This window comes from Hippoglossus hippoglossus, chromosome 12 (assembly GCF_009819705.1).
Source record: "Hippoglossus hippoglossus isolate fHipHip1 chromosome 12, fHipHip1.pri, whole genome shotgun sequence".
NCBI lineage: Eukaryota > Metazoa > Chordata > Actinopteri > Pleuronectiformes > Pleuronectidae > Hippoglossus > Hippoglossus hippoglossus.
Window position 1 is genome coordinate 562,163 of NC_047162.1, and position 19,872 is coordinate 582,034.

General features: G+C 38.5%; 1 protein-coding gene across 1 annotated transcript in view; it reads left to right on the top strand.

The window, feature by feature from the left end:
• crb2a (crumbs cell polarity complex component 2a) overlaps positions 1 to 19,872 on the top strand; it is a 90,866-nt gene that overhangs the window by 63,282 nt on the left and 7,712 nt on the right. Inside the window, exons 8-13 of the mRNA XM_034602715.1 lie at positions 1,140 to 1,714; positions 2,294 to 2,459; positions 4,832 to 5,702; positions 5,802 to 5,918; positions 6,492 to 6,618; positions 9,136 to 9,553. Of these exons, the coding sequence (XP_034458606.1) occupies positions 1,140 to 1,714; positions 2,294 to 2,459; positions 4,832 to 5,702; positions 5,802 to 5,918; positions 6,492 to 6,618; positions 9,136 to 9,357 (2,078 nt within the window). The 3' untranslated portion in view covers positions 9,358 to 9,553. The remainder of the gene's footprint in view (positions 1 to 1,139; positions 1,715 to 2,293; positions 2,460 to 4,831; positions 5,703 to 5,801; positions 5,919 to 6,491; positions 6,619 to 9,135; positions 9,554 to 19,872) is intronic.

The window sequence follows — 19,872 nt, forward strand, 5'->3', positions numbered from 1 at the left end:
TCTGTAGCGGTAAAAGGGCGTGGAGAGGAGGGCTTCTATAGCCTCAAATTACCTGAGGCCTTTGCTAAAATATCCGTTCTTTTATCATTAGCATCAGTTTCAGAGTTAGCCATGGAGTTTGAGATGGGGTTCCTCGATGACCTACTTTCTCTTGGCTCTTTAGAAGGCTTATGTAACATCCCTAAATGAGTCCAAGTTATTACGAGGTTCACAGTATATGAATTTATTAGGATTATTAGGACTATGGTTGACGCGTCTACTGCCTATGCATACTCAAGGAGGGGAGGGAGAGAAAGAGGGGGAGGGACGCAGTACATATACTGTAGATATTTGATAATATATAAGGCCCATTCTACTGTGACAAAAACACCATTCTTTTATTGAAGGGTCCCAACAAAATTACAGTAGCTTAAATATAAGAATTATATCAAATTTTGCAGAGAGCCTTGGAATTTCTACAATCTGCCCCTTTAAGTATTATCAGAAAAATTAAAAGGTAAAAGAAGTCATTATGCAGGGTGGACCTGGTATGTGTTGTTTTTATATGCTATATATAACGCTAAATCATATTTTGATGTAACGTGACCTGTGTTGCCTAATAAGACATTTCTATTAGCTAGCTATTAACTACAGCTGTGGAATTTAATAGTGTAAAAATGTCATATTTTACCCTGGAATTTAGTGAATTTAAGGAAAGTACAGTATAAAGTAGCATAACATGGAAATAATTGAGCGTAATACTTTGCAACTCTGCTGAAGTACAAGTACTCAGTTATATTCCATAACTACACAAATATAGTGATTAAATAAATAAATTAACAAATAGAAATTAACTTGTATATTAAAGGATTAGCATTGATTTTCTTCATAATTGTTCTACCTTGACAGTTGTTTTTTATTTCAATGACTTGAAAATGTATCAATGGCAAATAAAAAAGTATGGCACTTGAATTCTTAGAGATAACAGCTCTGGTTTCTTCATCAGAGATCCCATAAATACAAACTAGATGAAACTAGAGCTCTGCACTAACAACTGTAACGACTGTCCACTACTTAAAAAAATAATGAAGTCCAATTACTATGTTCTAATTTTGTGTTTTTCATGTGATTAATCCAATCTTCCAATTCTCCCCTGACAGAATTCCCTTCATGGACATATGGCCATGAGGAAACAGTGAGTTTCAGTGCCTACAATGTGAGTAAGAGCCTTGGGAACAACTTCAATGTGTCCTTTTTCCTGAGGTCATTAAAGCCAGATGGACTGCTGTTCCAGCTGAGGAGACCTACAGAGGAAGAGGGGGAAGAGGTCTACTTCTCAATCCATCTAGGGATGGGGAGAGTTCTGGTTAGCTCTCTGCCTAACACTGTCCCACTGACAGCGCCAGTATTTGTGACCACTGGTGAGAGGCAACTTTTGCAGGTGGAAGTCCAACATAGACAAGTAATCTTTGAGCATGCAGGCCTTCGCTATGGAATAGGAGAGATTCCTGAAGTGAATATTAACAGTGGAGATCAGGCCTATGTAGGAGGGCTTCCAGGAGACTTTCACTCGGATATGTGGGGGGGCTATTACAAAGGTTGCCTGCAGGACCTTCGTTTAGCCTCAGTGTATCTCGATGGAGATGCCTGGAACATTTGGGATGAAGAGAAAGTGCTTTTACCAAGTGATGCTGAAAATGTAAAGAAGGGGTGTGTCAGTGATGATACTTGCAAGGTAAGAAATAGTTCCTCGCTCTGCTCCATGATCCATGCAGTTGTGTGGGCGACAACCTGGTTGCCTTAATGTTGTGATTCTGTATCAGAAATACAAAACATTTCTGATGGATCACGTGACTCAAAAAAAAGTCAGCAACAACCGGTGGCAAAAAATCGCTGCAACTGCACCCCGCACCTCCTCTCAAAGAACTTCGACAGGGATTTCATCATAGTGTCAAACATGATTTTTATTCCTGGTCAAATTGATACACAATAAATGGACTTATTTCATCTATGCCGTAATGTTAAACATTCTTAAGCATTTCTTGGCCACATTTTTACAAATATAAAAATAAAATTGAATTGAATTTAGAGGAGCCTTTCGAAAGGGATAACATTGGTAACTTGTCAGAAGACACAATCAAAACATTGGAACCCCGAAATGGCACACATAACCGACCCTTAGATTGACAGTTATGGATAACTATTGTCTCAACATACCAAAGTTAACACTGTAAAGTATACAGTTTAATTTGCTTTTGAGTTCTTTGTGTACAGATGATATATGTGATGTATACCACAATGCTTCACTCTGCAGATGAAGCCTTGTCAAAACGGAGGAGAATGCACCATCACATTCAATGATTTTACATGCTCCTGTCTGGCGGAATACACTGGAAAGACCTGCAAAAAACGTGTTTGGTGTATAAGCGGTCCTTGTGTCAATGGTGGCCATTGTGTGGACCTCCCTGATGGATATGAATGTAAGAACATCTGCATAATTCTAAAACTGTTATTTCTTTGATTAACAGGCCCTATGGCATATTCACTGTGTTCAGGAAGTGTTTGGACCCCTTCACTTTTTGCACACTTAATTGTGTTGTGCATTTAATTGTAAGTGAACAAAACTGAAAATTTTGCTGGTCAATCTAATCAATCAAATCAAAACTGAAAGTCTTCTTGTGACTGATTACCTTGATGAATCCTGAAGACTCAGTGGACAATTGCATTTGTTGTTCACCTCTTAACATACCTGAAATTATACATAAAACATTGCACCTTAACAAGTAATCCTTTACATATGTAGTAACTATGCTAATTAAATAATGCTGCATTCACATAACCATGACATGGGATTGCGAAAAATAGATCCCAAGTTCACAAACACTGAGCTTTACAGAGCAGTAAAGAATAGTAGCCACAGTAGTTCCTAACGCATTAACAGTGTAGGAAACATTTGTGAATGATAATTTAAGTATTTTGAATAAAGTAGAGGCCATGACAAAAAAACAAGATGAGCATAAATATATTTGTAAATTGTATAGAGGTATGCAAACTCTTCTAATCATTCAGAAAACAAAAGACACAAGTTGAAACCCCAACATAGATACATTTGAGGGAGTGTAAATCCATCCCTTCACCAAACAATTAAAATACTCACCACTATGCCGATGGAGGGGTGGGCGAATTGTTTGGGTCCACAAAACACTTTGGGAGTCTCAGGGGTCAAATTTGTTGCAGCAGAATTCAATACAATTGAAGTCATTGTTGTCCTCTTCTTCAGACTAATAAGACAACAGAGAAAAGATAAAATGCCTCCATACTGCTTGTGTGGTGTCGTCCATGTGTCTGCAAGCCCCGATATTCATATTCGACTCAAAACGGCATCATTTACACCATATACCTCCGGTGGGCTTTTAGGCTTAAAACACGGTGTAAATAACCTTGTTTCGAGTCGAATATGAATGTCGAGGCTTGCAGACACTTGGATGACAAGTGGTCCGTAAATATTTTATGGCCTCTTTTCAAGTATGTCTCTGATACTGCAACATGTGTCTTTAGAGAGTGAGAAAAATGACAGATAAAATCACTCTTGTCAGCTGCTCAGGGCCGTTTCAATATGTACCATAGGGGTCTGATTTCGAGCGATATCCATATTTATGGGTGGCTGGTTTGACCACAAAGAAGCATATGACATCTGGCATGACAGCAGTCATGTTATATCACGCTTCTTGGTACTTTTATTTTAATTAGGGCACACCACAGTTTTGCCTTTTACAAACCAGGTCTTCGTCGACTGTTGTGTAACTCGCCCTAGGTAGAATATGTAAAATAGGTGACTGCAGTTGCTCCACTATTGAGTCAGAATGGAGTTGAACACAAACTGCTTAAAGCTGAGTCAGTGTTTTAATTCTCACTCAATGGTTAGGTTAAAGTCAAAGAAACTAGACATCACTGCCCAAAAATGAACATGTGGTTATTTAACAAGGAATGTAAGGATGCCCAGTTTACTCATGGGGGATTTGCCCATCAAACAGGGGCACAGGACATTTATTGCATTAACCAAAACTTTATGCATCCACACACATACAGTTCTGGTAATACACAAACTATACAGAAAACAAGGTAGACTTTTTCCCAGGTAAGCCCATTTTGGCAGGAATTCCTGTTTAGTGTTGGAATCTCATTTAAATCATAGCAATTTTGGACATACAACCCCTGCCCTCAAATGAACTTACAATAAAATGATGCTCAATGAGTTCCAATCAGTGAAGTATAAAGATTCAATATTAGACTAGACAGTGTTTCCACTAAGATTTATTTAGCTGTAGGGGAAGCCCACAGCTAAATAAATCTCTCCTATTTATATATTACTCTCCTGAAATGCATGTAATAATTTGAATCATGTAGAGCTACTCTTTATCTATCTAACTATCTTGATAATAATCTTCTGAATTAATATGTATATGTTCCTGGATAAGCAGGGCATCGCTTGTTCTGTAACAATGAAGTTAGAAGGAACACTACGTTGTGTGATAATCTGCAGGACGGACTTCTCTCCTGTCTGCAGCCTGTGTGTCTGTGTGTGTCTCATCTCTCTCTCTTCAGACACAAACTGACAATCAGATTTATTTATTAATTAATGGAGTTGGATCAAGAATGTGTCAGACTTAATACTGAAGCAGATGCTTCAGTATTGGCATTTTGCATCGGTGGGGCCAGCGCTGCACACCTGCAATGTATGGACAGATAACCTAAATTGAGGCATTATTGGGAAGAAAAAGGTTGGTGAAAGCTAGACAGTATGGTAAAACAATGCATAATAATACAAATATTTCTCCATGTTGAAACCTAGGTCTACACAATGCCACATTTGAGAACAATCCTGTGCAATACAGCGCTGGAGGCTCCCTGGCTGAACCTGTCTCTAATATATACATAGAGCTTCGGACTCGATCAGAGAATGCTTTGCTTCTGAGGGCCTCTTGGGGCTCTGACCTGTTTATAGTGGGTCTTCTGAACTCCTCAGTACGAGTAGAAATCCACATTGGCAACAGTGTTGAGACACTGACCTTTACAGGAGTTCGCAGAGTGGCTGACGGGAGCTGGCATCGTGTTAACGTCTCAATGGCTGAGAAGGAGCGCAAACCCTCTCCCTGGGTCATCACTGTGGATGGAATTATAGACACCAGCAGCTTGCCGGAGCGCACGAAAAGTTTGCAATTTATCAATGAGAAGGGGGCCATGCTGGCGATTGCAGAGAGCTTTGCTGGCTGCTTGGGTACAGTGAGAGTTGGTGGAGTTCACCTTCCTTTTACTGATAACTATAAAGCCCCACAGCAATCCCAGTTCCATTTCATTGGGAAACCAAAGCTTAATTTAGGCTGTACTAGTACCCCTGTTTGTGATTCAGGTCCTTGTCTAAATGGAGCCACATGTGAGGACCTCTTCAATAAATTTAGCTGTGTGTGTGACTCTGGCTGGGAGGGAGATCAGTGTGAGACTGACACTGATGACTGTGCATCTCAGCCCTGTGTTCATGGAACCTGCAAGGACTACTTAACTGGTTTTGAGTGCTATTGCCACCAAGGATATACTGGCAAACTCTGTGATGAGGATCTCAATGAGTGTGAACATCACCCTTGTGAACACGGAGGCACCTGTCAGGACGGACCCAATATGTACACCTGTACATGTCCCAAAGACTACAATGGTCCTCTCTGCCAGTGAGCACGCACTCATTAATCAGTTTATATGTTTTTACAGACAGCAATATCTGCTTTAGTATACAATGCACAAAGTAATACAAAATGAATTTCCAACAGGTGGGACTATCCCCCATTACAGTGTGGTGAAGATGTCCAGTGTGCAAATGATGGGATCTGCAATGATGGGCTTTGGGGAGCTAATTGTACATGCATGCCAGGTTTTACAGGCACCAGGTAAGCTTAGTTTGTATGCTCCTTATGTGAACTTACAAAATATTGGATGATAGAATATCTTGAAAAAGTTTGTTTTTTAGGCTTTACCACCAGAAGAGTAGATACATTTTAATTTTATTTGTGAAATGTTGAGAAATATTGGTGATACTTTTGTGAGTGAGTGAGTGTGTGTGTGTGTGTGTGTGTGTGTGTGTGTGTGTAATTCTATGGATTTAGTATTCTAATTCCATTGTCTTTCTTTTCTTCAATGTTAAAATATCATGTTCTCAAACTACAATATTGAAAAACAAAACATTGACAATGTAAGAATCATAGCATGATGGAGGCATATCATGCAGCTGCAAACACATTCATCATTGTACTTATGTAATATTTAAATCATTTGAGACACACAAATAACATTCCATTTAGGGTAGAACCTTTCTAAAATTTGGAAAATAAACAGTCAAAGACTTTTTAGTTGAAAACTACTAATGGTACAGGTTCGATGTAACTGTATGTCAGCACTTTCCAAGTATGTATATGTTCTGCTAATATGTGATGTGCATTTGACATGTATTTTGTGTCTTGCAGTTGTGAAACAGAGCTCGATGAATGTGAGTCAAATCCTTGTCGAAACGGTGGATCCTGTTTGAATCGGTTCAACATGTTTGTGTGCGAGTGCCCCCCTGGCTACAGTGGTCCAGTGTGCGACACTAACGTATGTTTACAATGTTTTTTACAACATATTATTACAGTCTTATTAATCATTAATTGGTCAAGAGATTTAACTTTTTTATGTGTTGCCTAGCAATATTATCTTTTCTTTTTAATAATCAAATTTTTAAATGTCTAAGAAATTGTGAACAAGACTGTTGTCTTTTACGTCCATGTGTTTTAAGATTAAGGGCCTGTCCCAATTCCTCTCCCTCAGCCCTACCCCTAAATATAAAGTGCTCATTGCTGGGGAGTGTCCACAACAAACAAAGCTACAGGGGGTAGAGCTATAAAATCTTCCCCCTAGGAATTGGGACACTACTTGCTACGTCAGCAGCCAACCAGTGACAAACAATATCAACTAACGTTATTATATTAACAATCATTATCAACCGACATTATAATAGTGACACATCTGACCACTTTGCAGGACAGATTGATGTATTGATCAGTTAGCAATTTACATCTGCTATTTAAATGTAACGTTAGTCCTGCCCACAGAAAGTTCTGCCTGGCAGAGAAAACGGTTTAACGTGAACGAGAAGTTTGCAAAATTTGCGACTTGGCAATTTTTCAAAATTCATATACGTTACTCATTACACTCACTCAGACTGTGTACATGCTTGTTTTGAATAGCGATTTTCCTGAAACGCTTGTCAGAGTGATTCAATTACATTTTCATTTGCTACTAAATTAAAATAACATATTCCGGGGGATTGAAAACTATTTTCATGGTTATTTGGCTCAATTTCATGCTTACATTTATGAGCATTTTACTGGCAGTGGTCGCCATGTTGATTTTCTTCGTCCGTTAGTTAAGCATTGGGGAATTTTCCTCTACCCCTTTGTTTTTTTAGGGTGATCCTGAGTATACTATGGTAGAAGGGGTGTTAAAAAGACTAGAAGGCCTCTACTCCTAGATCACATTGAAATATGGGACAACACTAGGGCTATTTTGAGGGAGTTGAGACATGCCCTTAGGATGCATGAAAAGTCAAACCAAAAACGCAGCCCTCATCCCCCTCTACGTATGGGGTACAGGCTGGACACAGGTTTACACTGTGGCTTGCTGTCACTACTATTGAACATTGCACAAATGAGTTAGAGCATGCCCCAAACATGCACTTTGTTGCCATGTAAAACTTGCAGACCAGAAACGGAATGATCATTGTGACGATAATGAGTATAAAAACATGTTATTTCCTGTTGGGTGGGCTATAACTTACACAGAATATTGGCATGTAGATGTCTTCATGCCAGCACTATTATCAAGCATGCATCATTTCGAGAAGATGGGACAATTTATATGTGAGTTACAACCATTCATTGTTAATGTCGAAGCCTCGAAATCCACCATGCCACTACGAACAAATGTTTTTGATGAAAAATCCCAATTTTCACTAGAGGAAATCAACAATAGAGTAAGGATTCGAGGTGGATGTGGTCAATTTGCTTTGAGATATAAAAAATATGAGAACATATAATCCTGTTGCTAGTAGATGGCACTAAAACTGAATATTACCATTTGGATGTCTTCAAGCTAGGACAATTTATATGTGAGTTAGAGCAAAATACCTTTTTAATGGGGAAACAAAGAAATTCTCCATGCTGCCTTAATCAAGCAGTTTAATAAATGTCATTTCCTGTTGCCAGTAGATAGTGCTATGACTATTGAATATTGGTTGTCACATATCTTTGGGCGAGGACTCTTATCAAATGTTAAATTCGTGGAAGATTCGACAATTTATATGAGAATTAGAACAACTTCAACTATCATGTCCAGACATTGAAATCCACCACACTGCCACAGACACTAGAGTGTGCCTTTGAGTCATTTGTTCACACCCATGCTCAACCACATTTAATAAAATTAAGTTGAACCAATCTTGATGAATGTGCAAATTTGAGTTGTAGAATACGCTTTGCCATTGATAAATGCTAAAAGTAATAAGGGGGCACTTTGGAGTGTCTGTGCCATGCCCATGGCCAACTGTCATATTAAATCGAATAATTTATTATTTAAAACATCTATGCAAAGTTTCGTGAGTTTTCATGCAGGCTAAAGGCCTCAAAAGCATTATTGTTAAATGAAAAGTGTCCCAGGTAACTCAAAAGGCCAGACTTCCGGTCTGTCAAAAAATTCAAAATAAATATGTTTTTAAAATTTCAATGTGAGTTGAAGAATCTCACCCAATTTTATTTATATCTAGACATCTTATACTCTGCCATTTAGCTGTTTCAGGGGTGTTCTGGAGCCCCCTGACCATGCCCAAGCCTAATCACCCCACTACTTTGCAATTTTCACGTAGCCCGGTGCTCTGGCCCTAATAATAATCCCTACCAAAACTATACGTCTCTTGCACATTTGCTTGATCGGCCCGAAGCATATTAATAATATTTAATGTAAAAACAATAGGTCTCTTGCACCTTCACTGCTAGGGACTGTTTTGGATCTAGCACCATCAGTGGTTGGGCTCTAATGATGACATTAAGTCAATCTCTATCCTCTGTTTCTCTGCAGAAACAAGCTCACAAAGAAGGCATCTCCTGGCTGGTGGTAGCTATCCCGCTGCTCTGTTTCTCTGTTCTAACACTGACCATCAGCTTGACCTTCATGATGCTCACGGCCAGAAAGAAACGCCAGTCGGAGGGTGTATACAGCCCCAGTGCTCAGGAGCTGGCAGGTGCCCGGCTGGAGATGGACAGTATGCTCAAAGTGCCGCCAGAGGAAAGACTCATCTGACAAAAAGGCTGAGAAACCAAGGGTGTTAGAGGTGATACTAGCACTATGAGTTGGTGTGCAGGATACCTGGGCTGGTGTGAAGGACAGATATTGTCGGATAATGTCCCCTTTGTATGAAGAAACATTGGTAAAGATCAAGTACTGACAAGTGTTGCTCCTCTGTCATTTACTTGAAACAGACTGGCTCCAAAAAAATGTCAGACTTGACTGGACTGGTTGGAAAAATCAAACTTTTTAACATTTTGACAAATACTGTTCTACTTAGAAGACATTGGGCCTCTTTCATTCACTTAAGAGGACATTTCTTCTTTAAACCCACCTTTGCAGATTTTACAAAGATCCTGACACTCACTGTGTGTAAGTATAAGTACGATTTTAAACACATGGACGTGTTGAAGAGGAGAACATGTAAGTGCATCCCTATATATGTATCATTTTATAGCCACTGCTGACATGACTTAATATAACAGCTTTTTATGGTTTAAGACCGGTGCTCCACCGTCTTTAAATATTTGTGAATGCATTGCTGACTCTTTAAACTTTCTTTTCAGTTTGTTTGATTTTTGTGTGTGCACACAGCAGTGCAGCCTCATGCCCTTTTATGGCCATTAGCAGGGTGTTGACCTATTCTAATTGGAATTACAGGCATACGCCTTCAACTTACAAAGACAACGGCTTTCATCAATATAAGATCACAGGTGTGAAAAATTCAGCAGTTTATGAACACGTCATGAATCTGATGTAGAATTTTCTTTGAAACATTCTTAAGAACAAATGTAAGAAAAAAAAAAAACAATATCGGTAAATGAGGCCCATTGTGTCTTAAAGAGAGTTAAGAATACTTATGAGTGTACTCTAATGCAAAGCGTAGTAGACACAAACATGTACTTGAATACATAACTTTAATGCCACGTCACAAATTAGAAAATCAGATCAGAACTGGAACATTAGATGTCACATTTATATCATGGGTTTCTCATGGGGTTTTTGAACTTGCAGCTTTGACTGGAGCTCTTTTAAACACCTCATCTTGTAATGGCCTCTTCCTCTGCAGTGGATTAACAACACCAACTGGGGAACTGGCTCCGTCAAATGATTACTTTCATTAAACCAACTCCTTGTATCCACATAACAGTAATGGATGGAAAAGTGCATTAATTTGGATTTTGGTTTTCAGATTTTCTGGAAACTGGGTTAAAATTTGGAAACTTGACTATTTACCAGTGGGGTGCTGTCAAGGCACTCAAGGTAAGCAGCGCTTAACTGCTAGACATCAGTTGGAAAATTCCAAAGTGTAAGCAATACTTTATTTAATCAATAACTTATCAACAGCAATTTTTCCCATACAGAATTTCTTTTTAAATTAATGCATATTTTAAATGTAAAACAAACAACAAAAAAAATAATTTAAGAAGTAGTTGTGTTACTAGCATCAAAATCTTGAACAGCTGTTTCTCTTTGGCTCTACAGTTTGTATATTTATGTTTTTTCTGAGTTTTAACTGTTGTTGGGTTTTGAGAATTATTCTTAACAGCTCACATGCACAAAGTGAGTATCTACTAATATTTATCTCAGCCTCTTCAGTAGCAACTTCAAATTTGTTTGCAATCAATAACAAACATGTGAAACCCAGGCAAACTCAAGTTTGTTTTCTGGGTGATGAAAACACTATTTTTGTAGAAATTAAGCTTTCAGTATGATCAACATGAAGAAAAGATTTTTGAATATATGGTTGAAATATTCCAGCATAAATAATTAATGAAAGGAAATATAGAGTAATCCTCAGGTTTTGGAGGACAAAACATTTAACACAGTTTAATGTAAAAAAGTACAGTATTAGTATCAGTTGTGTTTTAGACAAACATGTTCTTATTCTAAAGAATTAAGGTCTTGGCTACACATTATGTCACTGTTTTCTGCTTTCCTTTCTCTTTGTTTTCTTTATTTGATGTACAAAATGCAGATATTTTATTCAAGTGAAATGTTCTGATTCGTCATTTCAATTTTCAAGGATTATTAAACATACAGCTTAAGGCTTGGAACTGTTGATTGGGGACTGTTAAAGTACAAGTAGCTTGATATTCAAGCAAGCTAAAAGGTTAATGGAAACGATAAAAGGGCTTAGGAAATCAAATAAGAATGCAAAAAAGTTACAATCTGATATGGGTGAATGAATCAAGTACTGTGGTGAAGCAAAATCAAAACATGAGTCATTGGTGAATTTAAAACTGCCTGAAAATGACACTGAAACACAAAATCAATGTTTTCATAATGTTTAAAGTAAATGATAAAGGTGAGATTATCTGAACTTGAAAGACAAGATCCACACGAGCAAAGTTGTTTGACATGTGATGTGTGCAATAAATCCCTGAAATCCCTTCATCCTGAAATGGCTCTCAACTTCAAGTGTTAATTAAATTAAATATTTCAGTATTTCATGGAATCACAATGCACAATATCTGAAGGCACTTTACATAATAAGGTTAAGATAATATTATAGAGAAAACAAACAGTTCACACATCAAGCAAGTATAACTGAGTGTGGAGAGAAAAAACCCTTTGACAGGAAGAGACCTCTACCAGAACCAGAATCAATGTGGGCAGCCATCTGACTCGACCGGTTAGGGTGAGTGGAGAAGAAAAAAGGGGAGAGAAGAGAGGTGGGTGGAAAGAGAGCCAGAAAGAGAGAGAGAGAAACTATTTGGATTATATAGTACAGACCAGTTACCATTTTATATGGTGAATTTGGGTAAGCTGGGACACTTAAACTCCAATCTGGGACAGTCACTTAAATTCTCTAAATGGGGAAATATACATTCAGACTTCCTGAAGTAAAAAAAAAAGATAAACTAAAGAGATGTAGCATATGGTCTGCAGCTGTCAGACACGGGTTAATGGTACATGCAGTCTCTCCCTGTCTGTTTAAACTAATTGTCTGGTTAGCTAACTAACACATAATCACTTAGCTTTCTAGGGATGATCCAAAGAAGAGCCTGCCCTGTCGTCTGCAGCCATTGGTTTCACCAAACATGTGGAGAAGACAATGGGCTGATCGATGATGATGGTCTCTCATCTGCAAAGTTTGTTTGTTCCCTGGGTAGCCCCAATAGAGTGATGAATTAGTTATGAATCATCTGTTATTTTTAATCGCTGTTGATTGAATTTTAAAAATCTATCTTTAATAGAATGTTTTTAATTAATTTTATAATTTTTTATTTAGGCTAGGGTTCTTCATGAAAAAAAAAGGACTTAACATGTTAATATGAATATATAATATCTTTGAATAATGTACATTTTCTATTTCAGCTTTCTGTAATTTTTTCACAATGCTTAAAACGTGGTAATATTGAGCTTGGCATGCATAAAGCAAAGTGAATTAGTCTTTTTTTTTCAAAGCCTGATCCAGGTGTCCCAGATTACATATTGAGCTGTCCCAGGTTATCTAATTCAGGCAGAATTTTATACACAAAGAACACTAAAAGCTGTGCCATGGCTCCTCTGGGTATGATATCTCCATTCTTTCTTCGTGTGTGGTTAGAAAACATTTAGAGGATAACAGAAAGGTATAATATGTTGATCCAATATGCAAAACAGATAGAGTAAATCACAGAAGTCAAAATTGCAAAAAATGTCACTGTCAGGGACCAAGCAGGAAGACCAGAGAGCCACAGATAGGTTCTTTGAACAACCGGTCTTTTAATCTGGGTTCCATTAACAAAACTGCCAAAAAGATAAATTTCACAACCAGTAAAAAGGTCAATTAATCAAAACTAGCCTCCAGTAACAGATGGCGACCAGTTAACAGCCTAAAGGAAACTGCCCCTCAACTGATACAGGGGAACATATATGGTGGCTGGTCAAGCCACTCAAAACAACAAAGGGGGATAGACTTAGACATCCTAACATTGAAAACAAACTACAGCCACCACATAACACTCCAGTATAAGACCATATAATATTAACTAAGGGAAATTAATTAAATATAAATAGCAAACAATAATCAAAGATTAACAACTAACAATCGAAATAAGGAAATAATGTGATTACACGAGACATGGTGCAGTCCAATTAGTGCTCAACGCCATTTAAGGTTGTCTGCTGCAGCTGGGCCTCCTTTGGATGAATGGCCAGATGACTCCAGCAGCAACCCCCAGGAACTGGTAACTCAAAGAAAACTTTTTTAATTATCAGAGAAGAAAAGATTTAATAAATAAAAGTATGTTGTATGAAACCAAAATGTGTCCAGTTATTTAATAAATGAAGTGGATGCGTGTGCAAAAAGAAACAAACTCAGCAAATTAGGAATCAAGAGAGGTTACCACCATGTTACCAAGTTTCAGTGTGTGGTTGCTGGTGCGGCCATCACAGTCACCCAAAGTCACCGTATATGATGTGACTTTATTTTTAAGGGCTTTGTATGTGAGGAGCAAGATTTTGAATTTGATTCTGAATTTTACAGGGAGCCAATGCAGGGAAGCTAAGACACGAGTAATATAATCTCTTCTTCTTGGGTTAGGGTTAGGTCTGGGGGTACATGCAGGGCCCTCTTAGTTAGCTAGTTGGATCTCAAGCCATGTAAAAAAAAAAAAACAATACTCACTAACTGCTGTTCAAAAACATTGTAAGAAATTATTGATGTGATAACACTTCAGGTATTTAGAAAAATATAAAGCTAAAAAATAGCTTTAAAACAATATGAGAAACATTTCTTTATGACCTATATTAAGAGAGATATTGCCAGTCAAAATCAAAGAGCCAAAAGAGTTGAAATGTCGTAAGCCTCCCTTAATTGCAATCCAAAACACGTGCAATTTATATTCAATGGATATCTTATATTATATTGATATCTTATATTAATGTCTGTGATTTGCAACCTAAAAGTGTGATGATTTGACACAGAATTAACCAGTTCTCATTTTGAAGATCCACTATCCACTGGAAATCAAATGCAAATGAAAATACAACTGACATTCAGTAAATTCTGACTTCTAAAATTAATCTAGTGGACAAGCTTAGCTGTCAGTTTAATACTCTAAAATGTCTGTTTCTGTAATAATATTGCTAATGTCACAGCTCAGGCCATTCCTCTAGTGTTTCCCCTTTTCTCTCTGCTCCCCTCCTATTCACCTCCTCCCCTGTGTGTGCATGTGAGTATGTGTGTGTGCATGTGAGTATGTGTGTGCGCTCGCGACAGTCCTGGCACCTGGCACGAGACCCACACCTGGTCGCAATCAACTCATCAAGAACCCAGGTCTTCTCTCCACTCATCGCCACATTGTTCCCCCACCTCAATGGTACACACTCTCTGCCGATCTCAAGTTGTCTTCTATTGGAAACTATTTCTTATGTACGTTCTGTATCCTCCTAATGCTTTTTCTCTTTTTTCCTCAGGATCGCCAGAGCCAACCTGCCTTACTTATATCCAGCTCACTGGATCACAGGCTCAGTCTCAGCCAGCACCAATCTTGTTACCTGCCTGTCTCTGCGCTTTATCCAAATACTTTTTCGCTCCAAAAAAGATTCAAAAATTGAATGGAAAGCTTCCGTTTTACCTTTAAGGATGCAAGTCATTTTCTCCAGTGAGATAGGAAGACGTCTCCTTAAGCCACTTGTCTTATTCTACGCTAGAGATATAAGGCGCTTAGCATGAAGGAAACATATATTAACTAAAGATTTCCCTTTTTCTTTAATAGTAGGGTTAGTTGGATATATTCCTAATATAAATAACTGAGGGTAAATATATGCAAATCATCCGACCTATTGCATGCAATATCTCACACCAGAACTCTCTTACATTCCCGCATTCCCACAGGCAGTGAAACAATGTCCCTTTCTCTTGTTCACTTATTACATGTATCTGGCTTATTACTGTTGAATTAATGTAATTTGACTGGGGTTATATATATATGTGCATCAGCCACTAGTTAAATTTATAATAGCTGTAATCTTGAGTTGACTGGTTTGAGTCTGGGCTTTCAGACATGCATTGCTCCACTCTTCCAAGGAGATATCTTCCTGTATGTCCTCCTTCAAAGCATTCAATCGGCCCATGGAAGATTCAGTAGATCCAGATACCAGTGAATTGTACAATAAAGAGATTTGTCCTACCATGGCAATGACTGGAGATCGCTGTCTCCAAGGTCGACGGAGGAGGGACAGTTAGTTTTTGCATTTGGCTGTTGCTATAAAACTCCTCATTTGCATACATTTTAAGAAGTGTTTATCGGGGATATTACATTTAGCTTCAAGGCTTTCAAAAGTCATCAAAGTATCACCATGACATAAATCCCCAATCTTACTCAACCCGTTAATAGCTCTGTTGTGCCATAATGCATTAAACGTGATACCATAAAATGGTGTGCCTTTCGGCATTCAATAAATTTGGTTATCAAAATAAAATATTAAATATTAATGTTTTATTATTAATATTAAATAACGAATTGATTAAAGTTACCTCGTGGCACCACCCTTCAAAGGAAGGGAAAAGATAGCCAATTTATTGATTAAGTCTCAAAGGTTCTAACTACAAATTTGGAACTCTGATTAACAATTAAATTAATAACTATAACCAAAATTACCATATAGATAGTTAGCTAAGTTGAAGGATATGGAGTTCTTGACAGTGTAGAGGTTGGCAAAATTCACTTATGCAACATTAATGAAAAAACATTTGTGAAAGAAAAACATTTATTATGAATATAATAAAGTATAAAAACACAAATTACTAACAGTCTAATTGCTAAACAAAGATAGGTGTGTGTGTGCATCTGTGTGAGTCAGCGTGCTTTCAAAATGGTGGCTGGCCAATTGAATATAACACCCTCCCCCCCTATTGGAATGTTTACGACCTGTAGAGATAATGAGGTGAAGAGTTATGCGTGTGTCTGTGTGTGTGCCAAATTAGAGAAGGTTGCTAGATGTATGCAAGGAAGGACTGAAGAGCATAACTAGCATTAACTTTCTCAACAACTTGTAACCACAATATCACAACACAAATCAAACTTATAAACATCATACAGAATCGAATAAACAGTCTTGCTTAGCCTAGTATAATTATTAAGCCCAGTTGTGTTACCCGTCCGTGGAAAGGGGAAAAAGGAAGTTGCTGTGAAGTCTTCTGGCTGGTTGTGGCTCCCGCCTTAGTGATTCTGTTGAGCTGTGCAGCTCAGTTGCTGGCTGAAGTTTGCAAGCAGGACATCGAGTCGCTGCTTGAAGGGTTGGTAGAGCTTGGAGTGCGAAGAGGTTTCCTTGGTGAGATGAGCTGGAAGCTGCACCTTGGTGCTCCTCTCGAAGAGTTGGATGGGAAGAGAAGATGTGAGCTGGAGAAGAGGCTCGACAGCCTTCCCTCCTGTAGAAGGATTGTAGGAAGAGAGAGAAGAGGGGGAGACCTGGCCTTATATTGGCCCGGTGACCTCACAGGTCATGGGGTCCAGAGTGACCAATGGGAGTTGAAACCTGTGTCCCTGGGGGGGTTTTCACACCTCTGTGTGAAGTTGATGCCCCCTGGGAGACTGAGTTCCCTGCTCTGGTTTTTGATGAGTCCTGGAGGAACATGCGGCTTCAGGCTTTTGACTGAACATGTGATACCGAAGTGTTGTCTCACAAAAACCAGGTCCCAACAGCCCATAAGGGTTACTGGATCAGCTCTCCCTGCTCTGAAATAATAATTCCCTCAGATGGGACTGAATCAGGAAAGGGAGTGTTTTTCTTGTATTACTTCACTTACCTTATACCAAACATTAATCATAAAGAGACTTTGTTGTTTGTGTCCTGTTTGAGGAGTAGATATATAAATTGATTGGTAGTTTAGATGTAGTTGATATTGCTTCAATGTCTACCCATGTGGGGGATGGAGCTGAGGAGAAATAGAACAGTAAGGTATGCAGCTGAGTGGCCCAATAGAACCATTGGAAATTTGGATACCCCCCTGTCGTAAGGCAGAGTCTATGATGTTGGTTATCCCAGACGAAGTTTGTGCAAATTTTGTTTAGATTTTTAAATATTGTTGGAGATGGGGGGCATGGGTTAATTTTGAAAATGGTCAAGTAATTTCAGAAGTACATTATTTTCAGTATACAGATTTGACCAGTAGTGGAAATAGGTAGATTGGACCATCAGTCTAGTGGTAATTGAATCTAGAATAGGATCATAATTGGTTGCTACATTTTTATCAGTCTCAGGTTAGGTACAATACGGATGGCGAGGTAGGTGAAGCAGTCTGATACATTAAAGGAAGACAAGTGCCGTAGGACTAATCCTTTTATTTTTATTTAATAGCATTATTGTGGATTTGGACTGATTTATTTTATATCCTGAGAAATTCCCTAAGATTTTGATAAGGTCCAAAAGAGCTGGGACTGTTCTTGTTAAGTCTGTTAGGAAAAGAAGTACATCATCGGCGTATAGAGCTATTCATTTGTAAATATCAATCCAAATTGTATTTGTATAGCCCATATTCACAAATCACAATTTGTCTCATAGGGCTTTAACAAGGTGTGACATCCTCTGCCCTTAACTCTCAACAAGAATAAGGAAAAACCAAACAAAAAAAACCTTTAACAGGGTAAAAAGAACGTAGAAACCTCAGAGAGAGCCACATGTGAGGGATCCCTCTCCCAGGACGGACAGAAGTGCAATAGATGTCAAGTGTAATGAGAACATCAGAAAGATAAGGGTATTTACAGCATTGATTAGAATAAACAGTTTGTAGCATAATGGAAAGTAAATGAATTGATGGATTATTGTCAGTAATGGTCGAGTATCTGAGTAGAAATATTGTATATCAAGCAGTTTTGTTGTAATCATAGTCCATGGTCAGCAGCCACCACGATCATGATCCACCATCAAGATCGGATGCCACTATAGTCCACAGTCATTGTCCACTGCCGCCATCAGGATCCACCATCAGCTGCCACCTCGATCGTGGTCCACCACCACTATCAGATGCCAACACGATACAGGATCCACCATTACGATCACGATCTCTGGATCTGCGAACGATAAGGCAAAGGGACTCCGGGGAAGAAGTCAAGTCAGTAACATGTATTGATGAGATATTAATTTCTTTGATGTGATAAGGATGGAGAAGAGGAAAGAGAAGCTGGGAAGAGAAGCTCCGTGTGTCATGTGTCCCCCGATATTCTAGACCTATAGCAGCATAACTAAGAGCAGGTCCAAGACAAGATGATTCCACAGGAGAGGAGCTTGATAGCTGAAAGCTCTGCTCCAACTCTGCTTTTAGAGACTTTAGGGACGACAAGTAAGCCTGAATTCTAGGAGCCCAGTGCTCTAGTGGGGTGATATGGTACTATGAGCTCTTTAAGGTAGGATAGTGCCATATTTTTAAGGTATAATAGCTATATCATTAGATAATGTATCTCTAAGGTGTTTAGGGTCATTCAGTTCTTTATGTCCTTGAAACATGCTTGAAGTTTAGTTAGTTGATTACACTGTTCTAGTTTTATTGATAGGTATAATTGGGTGTTGTCCGCATAGCAGTGGAAATTTACAGAGTGTGTCCTGATAATGTTGCCTAGTGGAAGCATATATAATTACATATTGATTTAATTCTGTCATTTGGCAGACGCTTTTATCAAAAGCGACTTACAATTAGTGCATTCAACCTCTATGGTGGGGAAGACTGAGGATCGAACTGCTGGCCTTTTGGTTGGAGGACGACCGCTCTACTCCTCAGCCACAGCCACGAGAATAAAACTGGGCCGAACACAGCACTGTGTGGAACACCGTGGTTAAGTTTGGTGCGCACATGACATCATTAATTTGCACAAATTGGAATCGATCTGAAAAATAGGATTTAAACCAGTTTAGGGCGGTTCCTTTAATGCCAATTAACTGTTCTAGTCTCTGTAATAAAATTTGATGATCGATAGTGTCGAATGCTGCACTAACAGGATGAGGACAGACACAAGCCCTTGGTCTGAAACTATTAGAAGGTCATTAGTTACTTTTTCCAGGGCTGTCTCCGTGCTATGATGAGCTCTAAACCCCGACTGAAAGTCTTCGTATAGATTATTTTACTGGAGAAACTCACACAGCTGATTGGCTACAACATTCTCGAAGATTTGAACCCTTTGTATATTTTCGATTCTCTTTTCTTTCTCTACAATATAAAGGTAGTGGGGCAGGGTCGTAATGGGCAGGGGGGTAGAGTGTTTGACTAACAGTGGTTAACAGAGGAGGTTAGAGGTGTAGAGGTATGAAATGAGGATGGTAAGGGCAGACAGTAGGAGGGGATGGAAGTATGCTAGAAGGGAAAATATTAGGGGAGAATATAGTTAAGACAGATTGTTTTATTTTGAATTCTACTTGTATGGTTGAAACATGGCTCTTTTGTCAGTTAGATATTGAAATTCTCAGTTAAGCCCATAGGTTATCACCCTCCCAATCAAGGAATACCTATATTATTTATAAGGGAAGGTATTCTAAGGAAAATAGTGAATAAATTAAATTAAACTCGTCCTTTTAATTTTTTTTACTCCCTACCTTTCTCTTCCC